Genomic DNA, 10285 nt, shown 5'->3' with positions numbered 1-10285 from the left:
GAAATGGCAACCTGACAGTTACCCCGTGTAAGTGTGCTGACAGGATGTACTTGTTGAGGGGTCAGAGGTTGTGAATGAGCTTTAGTAACCCGTCCTGTTTGGGTATAAGAAAATATAGTTAGTATACCACTTTGCTGCAGTGTTGTTACAGCTCATGCTATATTATCGCCTTGCTGAGTAGTGTGTGCATCTCCTCTTGAAGCAGACATTGATGTTCTGGAGTGAGTTTGTGTCAGCAGGGGGATAGCTGATGGGGTTGTGTGAATTCTAGACAGTACCCAATCTGTTATAATGGTGAGAACAAACTAGTGTGAGGTGATCTCTGTCCAGCAGGACAGAAACCCTTGCAGTCTTCCCCAACAGTGTTACATGGTCAGGGGGAGGTAAGGGAGTCATTGTTTTGCAGGTGTGGCCACTTTGGGGCAGCGTCTTTGCCCCTGCCTCATGTAATAATCCAGAGACGGCAGCTGTAGCTGCTTTAGCCTGGGGAAGGAAGTGGATGCTTTGGAGGTAGTGGTTTTCACCCCACCACCGCTTGTATGCGGCAAAGGGAGGCATGGCCAGATAGTGCCTGTAAGGCATCCATGCCCTTAGCCGCCTTAGTGTCTATTTTAATTTTTTCTAGCATCTGGTGAACTTGTGGGCTGACCAGGGTTTACCCGGTCAAAGGGCAAGTTGACCAGATGCTGCTGCAATTCTGACTTAAAGCCGCAAACACACAGCCAGATGTGTCAGCAGAGGATGACACTGGTGTTTAAATCACGAGCAGCAGTGTCTGCTGCATCGAGGGCACACTGAATGCTAGTGTTCGATATAATCTTACATACAGCTACCAATTCATGATCACTCTTTTTATACTGCCCTATGAAGTATTGAAGCAACTCCTCCCTTTAATCCCAGTAAGCCCTATCATACAGGGAGAGTAACCACGCAGAACTGGCAATATGCCAATGCGCAGCAGACTGGGCAGCAGTGCGTATTCCTGCAATGTTTATCTTTTAACTCTCCCATTCTGTGGGGAAGGGGATGGGGTTTGCAACCCCGTGCCCTGAGAGTTATCACATTTTTGGGCTGTGTGAACAACCAGGGAGTCAGGTGGCTGTTGATTCCTGATGTAGGGAGGGTCAGATTGAGATGCACTATATTTCTTGCCGACTATAGGCATGATGACTCAAGCCTTTACTGGCTCCTTAAAGAGGCCAGGAGCGGGCGTAAGCATCCCCTTTAACATGGGCAAAAATTGCAAGGACCTCTGAGTGGTGGAGAGTGTCTCCATCAAAAAGTCATCATCCTGTGGTTGTTTCTGTATCTTCACTGCAGGAAATGTGCTGGCCCTTTCCAATACCTCATAGTATAAGGTGGTGTCTTCTGGCGGGGAAGGCTTGGCTGGATAGATGCCAAGGTAGATATTGTCAGGGGCGCCACGTCATAATCGTCCCACGGGTCGTCATTCGGTTGAGGATTGTATGGTTTATCATATGGGTCATAGGGAGACCTAGGAGGACGAGAACCCCGCTGTGAATCTGGTGAAGGGTTCACTGGCAGTAGGAGGAGGGCGGGCGTGGAGGAGGTGGAGAAGTAGGCAAAAGACGAAGAGCAGGACGAGGAAGAAGTAGAGGCAGTGGAGGTGGTTGAAAGGTGCCTTTGTCATGGTGCCGAAGCTTCTTAGGGGCCAGCTCCGAAGGTGGATTCAAGGTTTCCTCGAACAACAGTTTCATCTTGGGGGAATAGGTCCTTTACCTGGAGAGGAGGCTGGGCGAAAATGTATCTGGTCTAGGGATGGATATGGATGCGCTGTTGTCTGGCATCAAGCGCCTCGTGGAAGTGCTGAAGGATGGGTTGTTCTGGTTTCTCAGAAGCAGCAGAGGAAGCTGCCCTGGATGACATTTTTTTCAGAGTCAAGGATTTGTGTTGGAATGCCAACGCAGATTAACATCGGCTCCAACGGCCTCAACTCCTAGAGTGGCTTTGCGGGTGTCTTCGAGGCTGGTGCCGAAGAGAAGGTCGAAATTAAAGGAAGTGGTTTTGAGGAGGATTTCGGCACAGAGAGGTGGGATCTTGTCAGCTCATACTCAACAGTTCGGTGCCTTCCATGGCCTTGCAGCAGTGGCGGATCAGAGGCCACATGACTGGTCTGCAAACTCAAAGCCCAACCGCCTCGAGGGCAATGCTCGGTTTCTGAGTTATATCAGGTAGGAGGCTGTATGAACAAGTTACTTACCTTTAGTAATGATATATCTTTAAGAGACATAGACTAGTTCTGGATTCCTCACCTTAGAATTACCCCCAAGGCGTCGGACTGGATCCGGAGATTTTTTTTTTCTTCAGCAATACCCCTGCGCGTCAATAGGTGGCGTCGGTTGATCACGCGTTCATCGTTGGCGTCGTGGTCACCGGAATGACATTGCGGTATCTACTTAGATGCCGCTCTTGCACGCTGACGTCAGTTCTTTACACGACATTCCACGCCAGAAGCGCAGAGCCATGCCAGACACTGACCACTGGTGCACACAACTTGGGCCCTGAAAGGAAGTCCCTTACCCTAGAAGCCAGTTCGCAGAACGGGGAGAATGGGTGGGGCGGTGAGGAATCCATAACTAATCTATGTCTCTTACAGATTTATCGTTACCGAAGGTAAGTAACTTGCTCATCTGAAAGACAATTAATTATGGATTCTTCACCTTAGAATAGACACCCCAGCAACACCAACCCCGGAGGTGGATCTGCGAACCAAGTTCACACCGGAAAGTCCTGGAGAATTGAACGGCCAGAGAAGCCGTCTCTCCGGACTTGGCTGTCCAGGCAGTAGTGTTTGGTAAACGTGTGCAGTGAAGCCCACATAGCTGCCTGGCAGATGTCAAGAAGGGGAACACCACATCCAAAAGCAGTAGTGGCTGCCGTCGCCCTGGTGGAATGGGCGCACAACCCCACTGGAGGTGATTTTTCGCTAAGGAGTAGCAAATTTTGATGCAAAGAACGACCCCTCGGGAGATGGTCCGTTTTTGCACGGCCTGACCTTTCTTGGCACCCACATAGCCAACAAAGAGCTGGTCATCCACCTGGAATTGTTTTGTGCAATCCAGATAGAACGAAAGCCCACGTTTTGGATCTAGACTGTGGAGCCTCTCTTCCTCCATCGAAGGATGCTGGGGTGGGAAGAAGGCGGGCAAAGTGATGGTCTGTCCCATGGCGTGGCATCTACGCAGAAAAAACTTTAATACTTCTAGAAGCTAAATCAGTCAATTTGAAGATCATGGGGTTGTAGATAAATAACCTGATTTTGTGGGACTTCTAACTCCTGTGTAAACCACTTGTGCAGAGGTTGGGAATACGACTTGGGTGGTATTTACTACACCTGGTTATTACCGGCTGCGTTAAATATCTCAACCTTTATTCAATTTTGGCAGATCAAACCTACTGGAATTTAACAGTGGAAAAGTGTACGGTATTTACAATACTATGGGGATTTAAGTAGCAACATCCATATGTTATTCACTAGAAAGTCGTAATAGGTGCTACTTAGCACACTGAATAAATAATGTACCCCTGTGGTATCGTTATTTATTTGGTGCAATAAAAAGCAGCTGCATTTCGACAAACTCAGAATCAGGGCAAAAGATGGTTCATGCATAAAAAAAAACCTTAAGAAGATGATGAAGTTTCCTTTTCTGATACATTTTTATATATTTTAAATAATGCACTTATGTCTTGGTTGCTTTCTTTGGGTCATAAAATGATCCGAAATGATCCATAATCATCTTATTTACATGTTAGTAATTGTTGAATGTGTTCCATCCAAAGCCGTTGACTAAAGAAACGAGCTGTTTGGCACTAACTTGCATAAACCATAACGGTATAAGAAGCAATGCCTATTCTTAATTCTATGATATGGTGTGTTTCGCGTTCAGACCTTGTCTACATAAGATGCCTGTGTGCATATTCTATCCACTTATTCTTTATTACAAAGCTGTAACATGAAGGCTTCGATGTACATAATAAAATCTCACATCGTATATTTTCAACCATAATATATAAGTAAAACAAAAGTCACAACATTTTTGCAGTTTTTCACTTTATAATAAAATAGAAATGGCATTGTGACTAAATATAAATATAATTTATAGTACCACTCCATACAAAACATGTTTAAATTTCATACATATTTACATGATACAAAGCCAAAGATTACAAAAAAGGAACAATGGACGCCAAGAATGAATAATTGACACTGAGCAACACTCTGTTGCCATTTGTTAGGAAATGTTAAGGAATCTTTTCCTGCCACGTTCGCTTCTATGAATAAAGGGCTCTAGAATCCAGCTTCACTTGTATCTATATCATGTTCCTTTAAAATAAAAGACAAAAAAAGATATAAAAAAATTAATCAGATCAATCAGTAATCATAAAGACAATGCTCCACAATACCATAAATTTATAGAAACGAAATTGTAAGTTAATAATAAATGAGAGACGAAAAAGGTCAATAAAATAGTAGATTTACCTCAAACAGAGAATTAAAAAAAATGAACCATACATTAGCACTAAACTTTTTTTAAATTAAAAAATGACTAAATAATTGAAGATCGCCAATGAATGTCAAAGTTCACCGTTATAGTTAGCTTCACATATTGCATATCTCTCCAAAAATCTCACAGCTCGCCTCAACATAACAAAGTAAATCTTTCCAAAGATGCCCAAGAAAATTCGGGTCACATAGCCACTCTCCTATAATTAGTTTATCCCTATATTTCCACAATACTGCACATTTGGCGATAATCTGGGATTTTGAGATACATCTTTTTGAAGAGTTAACCCCTTTTTTGAGAGAAGATACAATAAGGAAGTAAAAAATGACCAAAGGTTTCCATGGATTAAATATTTAATGTTAGAATGGACTGCCATTTCAGTAAAGATATCAGATCAACAGCCCGACATATTTAAATACTTGCAAAATAAATTCTTGAGGTCTGCATACATTTGACCATTAATACTGTTCATGTTGTTATTTAGGCCCAGTTAAAGTTTTTTTAATTTTTTTACAACACTGGCAAACTGAACCTGAATGACGCTGATCAGTAATATATCTTTACCAATTTAGAGGTTATGTTGTCCATTGCTAAAGGTGCACTAATCCGTCTATTCCAACGGTTCGACGTCCATTATAATTAAGAATCTTTAACCAGCACTAATACAGGGTACTTTTTGAATATGTTTATGCTCAAAATGCTCTTTTTGTCTTGTACTTACAACACACATTTGTCGTCTTTGCTGAAGTATCCTTTCTGCCTTATATTTTAGATTTGAAGGAAAATATAAAAAGTTGACAGTTTGGTTGTTTAAAAAAAAATATTTTAGTAGCATGTACTGCTAGACTGGCAAAACAACTAGTCGGTACTTATCTTGCACATCCCAGAATAAGATGATTTTTTCCATTAATGTACTAGTTTCATTACTGCACTTTAGCATAGAACCCAGGAAAGTGTATTGTCAGAGAGTTTTTTATATTTCTCGTCTTGGCTTCTTGTCACAGCATGAGAAATTAGTAATTCCCATGTCCATGTCTAAAAAGGCTTCCGGCTGGTTAAAAAAGAGGGAACATTCAAAAGAGATAATTGGACCTGTAAGCTATAAACAATGTGAATTTGCACTTCCTGAAATCTCTACACAGGAAACTTCAAGCTTTGAGCCTGAAAGTTTTCTCGAGTGAGCTCTGCTATTTTCCCTTCCTAACACACATGCTTCTTTTTTTTCTTTATACTGCTTTGCCTGTGAGGTTCATGGTGGACAGGCCAACTGAAGCTTTGAATTATCTTATAAGGCCAGCCTTCTAGGTCTTCTTATGTTGTTCTGAGTTTATACTGTGATAGAGGGACCACCTACCCCGTACACCATGTTATTTGTTTTGCTTGTTTCAATTTTAATTTCCCCCACCCGCTGCAACTGCGCTATGACATCCTGCGGTGCAGTGCAGGTAGGGAATTGTCCAGTGGTACGAAGAATGCTCCACAGTGGCCGCCTACAGCCCAACAAGGACCGATCTAGTTTGGTTCATAGTAACATTTTTGTGGAAGATATTTATTAATTCTTTTAAAATCACAAAGGTTTGGAAAAACAATTTCCATCCAAATCAGGCATGTTTAGAATGTAGGTAAGTCCAAGATTTGGCCTTTCAAAAGCTGAGTTTTACAACACAAACAATAGCTAAGGGCAGTGGTGTTTTCAATTTCCATCTAAATATGGATGATTTGGATGGAAATTGTTTCCACCCCTTTTGTTGATTTTGAGGTCCACTGTTTTGAGGTTATTTATTAATGAGAACTCGTTGTTCCTCAGTGATGACTATAGTGTGAACCAAAGAGAGTTCTCAACAGAGGTACCATAGTAGGAACCAATTAACTCAGATCCTTGGGAATATTTGGTTTGCATTACTTAGAGAACCAGGTGCATGCACACATTTTCATGCACAGACTGTTGGGAGTTGGTGCCACTACACAATATTACATTCATAGACTATTTTCCCACTGCACACCATGGGAGAGTCTACCACAAAAACATGTAACATAACAGTTAGAAATTTGCAGGTAAAAAACACATACCAAATCACTGGTATGCCCGTGATACAAAGTAAGTACAGGTCCTTGTCGAAGTCCTGAGGAGGCCCGCAAGCCACAAAGACCTAAAACCAGCCAGGACTGTTGGCTTTGTCAGATGTGTTCGTAGTTTAAGATAAATAAGTAACAATAATATGTTTTCCGTAAATAAATACTGAAAAAGTTTCAATTATGTAATTGTGAGAGCGTAAATTAATCATTGCTGAGGCCTGTGCAGTCGGTAGTGGTTTCAGAGTGTCTCAAGCACAATTTGTCCCTGGAACCAAGCTGTACCTGGCTGATGAACCCCAATCAGGGCTAAAACGGTCCTGGGTTATTTGTGTTCCAAGACAGGGAAGTCCTGGCCTGGCAGTTTGGGGCTGGACTGGACTGGGATGCAGCCCAAGTAATTACCATTGTCTGATATTAATTAAAGCCTTCCATGCATCATTTTTTGTACACTTCAGAGATTGCAGAAAGAGGCACATTTATGTCCAGTGGAATGGGATAGGGCATCTTAGCACTTGTGACTGGAAAGGAAAGTAGTTGGTTTTGATGAGCTCAACATGAGGGAGAAGAGACATATGGATTGTTGGTTTGCAGTTAGTATTCCCCAACTTACAGTTTAGAAAGGAGTATGGAAATAAGAAAGAAATTGATGTTATCTTCATTGAGGTAGTTCAAGAAAACACAGGAGACTGCGATCTTTCAAACTGGCGGCTTTTAGCTATATGGGTAAATAATTCTGAATTTGGTGCTAGGTGCCTAAGCATATTCTCTGGCTTCATGTTGTGTACCTTCCACATTTAGCAACATTACTAATGTCCCCAAATATTTTACTCCGCTTTGATGCAGCACAACCTAAAACTCAAGAAGTACGAAAGATAGGGTGATCCATTGCCTCTATTAATTAGTACAGTATGTCAACAGGTTGTGTGATCTATGACTTTATGAAAGTAGCTGTTTAAAAAGGAACTAATCATCCATTCATGGTCCCAGATAACCTTGAAACGTGCAGTTCATTACGCTTCACTAGATGACAGCATCCAAAATAAATATATGTGCCTTGTTCATAAAGTGATAATTGGAGACAAAATCTCTACAATTCATTCTCCGTTCGATCCTCACTTCCCTAATACCACTCGAGGCGGATGCCGGGTCGGGGAGTGTGTAATATTGCGCTGATTACGAGCGAACTGCTAGCGAATTTCAAAAAGCATTACTTTATCTTGATTTTAAAAAACCTGATGTATTGTTCTAATTGTTGCTGCTGACCATTTTATTATTTTAGGAGCTGACTACTAGCTCTCTGCTCTGCTGCTATTTCCTTTGCACTTTGCACTTTATCTTCCTCCCAGGCACCTGAGGCGGAAAGCCGGGTGACCTTAGGCCTCCATATTCTAACTCACCTTTTTGTGTGACGCGCTGCTCGGCCCGCAGTCTCCCTACCCATTCAGCTGGCACATCGAGGTGCTGAAGGGTACTCGGGGACCTGCAGGCGCACAGTTCTGTGGCGGCCATCTTGGGGGTAGGCTGGCTCGCAAGGCGGCAGTCTAGTGGTGCAGATTTACGCCGCCCGCAACGCCTTAAAACTAGGTGCCTTTCTCTCCGCGCAGCGGACACGCGCTGCGGAGGCGCCTAAGGAGCGCCGAAGGAAAGCTCGTCTGCGCCCGTCAGCGTCCCGGAGGCGGTCGGGCGTGGGCCCGTCTGGGCAGGCGATTTAGGATGATAAATTACACAAGGGATGATTTGATCTCCCTTAAGTACACTAACAACACCTGTTTCAGGGTTTTCCCTAAACCTCCCCGGGGCAACAACGAATGCTCGGCCTGTGGCTGGCTACCAGGGCGGGGATCTGTCTCTTCCCTTAGTCCTCCTCTTAATAGTAGAAGGTGTTTACTCCTCAACACCAGGTCTCTGGGAAAGCATGCGCTTGACGTCCATAACCTACTGACGGACTCCAAAGCGGACTGTCTGTTCTTGACAGAAACATGGCTGGGTGAGGGTGCAGGACCTGATATTGCCACTGCCATCCCCCTGAGCCACGTTATCTTCAGAAAGGACAGAGCTAGCGGGAAGGGGGGCGGTGTCGCCCTGGTCATCGACAGGCGCATCGCATGCTCCATTCTTCCCTCGGACAACATTTATGGGTGTGAAGTTCTAGCCTTCTCCCTCTCCTTTTCACCTCATCAATCATGTATAGGGCTCTTGGTCTATAGGCCCCCGGGCCCAATGGGTACCTTTTTTGAAGAGCTCCACTCGGCTATTTCCACGCTATGCCTCAGGTCTGAACACTGTCTGCTCCTAGGTGATTTTAACATACACATGGACAGTGTGGCTGACCCTGACAGCATAAAGCTTAAAGACATCACCTCATCCTTAGGGCTCATCCGTTAACTTCGGTCCCCCACTCACTGCAAGGGTCACACATTGGACCAAATATTCTCTACTGTCCCTGTAGTCCTGGCCTCTCTTGCTCCTGTTCTGTGGTCCGACCACTTCTTAGCGGACTTTGAGATCCTTCTTAAAGAGAAGGGCGCTTAATAGTGGTCAGTGGCGTGAAGCGCACCCCTCCAGAGCATTCCACCGGGTTTCCCCTGCTATGTTGACGCAGGCTTTAGACACCCACACATGCCTGCTGACGGGTACTTTGGAAACGGATCTTGAGCTCTTGCAGCTTTGGCTGACTCAACGGCTAGCCGACCTAGCCCCTCCTCGGCCCCCTAGGACAGCATCCGCCCCTTGGTTTTCGCCGGCGCTTGTCGACAAGCGACGGCAATGTAAAAAAGCCGAACGGGAGTGGCGTAAGCACTATGATGCCAGCTCAAAGGAAACTTATAGGGCTATGGTTAGAGACTATCACCACGACATCACAGCTAGCAAAAAGTCCTATCTGGCCAGTAGGATTGAAGATGCTTCCAGTTCCTGTAAAGAAATTCTCAGGATAGTCAAGGACTTTATCTCTTCTCCGTGGTGCACTCCCAGATCCATGCACTCGAAGTCCTGGATCTCCGAACTTGCTGACTTTTTTGCCAGCAAAATTCGTACTATCCAGGCCTCCTTTCGAACTGCAGACACGTTTACCACTCTTAATCTGCGGTCCCCTTGCCCCTGCTCGATCTCCGCGGGCCCTGCCCTCTGGAACTTCCCATCTTTGACCTTTTAGGCCTCCTTGGATCTCCTTTCCAAATTCAAATCTGGGTCCTCGTTAGACCCGTGCCCTGCTAAATTCCTCGCGCAAATGGCCCCTACTCTCAACCATCTCATTAACCCGATACTCAATCTCTCTCTCAGTACGGGTGAGGTCCCCCAGCCGCGGAAACAGGCTCTCATTCTGCCACTGTTAAAGAAAACCAACCTGAACCCTAAATCCCATGCCAATTATAGACCAATCTCCCTCTTGCCAGCGCTTGCGAAAGTGGTTGAGAAACATGTCCACACTACCCTGTCCCACTTTCTTCAGACGAACGACATACTCCATAAGTCGCAGTCCGGTTTCCGTTCCAATCTGAGCACGGAAACAGCTTTGCTCGAGGTCACCGAGGCTGTTAAGGAAACCTTGGACCTAGGAGGCAGAGCCATGTTGGTTATGCTTGACCTCTCCGCGGCTTTCAACACCGCCCCCCATGACCGCCTCCTTTCTAGACTCTGGGAGATTGGTCTGAGGGGGGACGGTGTTCCGGTGGTTTAGGTCT

At 44.7% G+C, this 10285-nt stretch overlaps 1 protein-coding gene across 1 annotated transcript in view; it reads right to left on the bottom strand.

Moving 5' to 3' along the window:
- Positions 1–3939: 3939 nt before the first annotated feature.
- Positions 3940–10285, bottom strand: part of IFT52 (intraflagellar transport 52) — a 292137-nt gene continuing 285791 nt past the window's right edge. Inside the window, exon 14 of the mRNA XM_086932254.1 lies at positions 3940–4345. Coding sequence (XP_086788380.1) covers positions 4310–4345 — 36 coding nt within the window. The 3' untranslated portion in view covers positions 3940–4309. The remainder of the gene's footprint in view (positions 4346–10285) is intronic.

The sequence above is a fragment of the Lissotriton vulgaris genome, chromosome 7 (assembly GCF_964263255.1).
Source record: "Lissotriton vulgaris chromosome 7, aLisVul1.2, whole genome shotgun sequence".
NCBI classification, from domain to species: domain Eukaryota; kingdom Metazoa; phylum Chordata; class Amphibia; order Caudata; family Salamandridae; genus Lissotriton; species Lissotriton vulgaris.
Note: the sequence above shows the minus strand (reverse complement) of the source record. Positions and strands in the feature narration are given on the sequence as shown.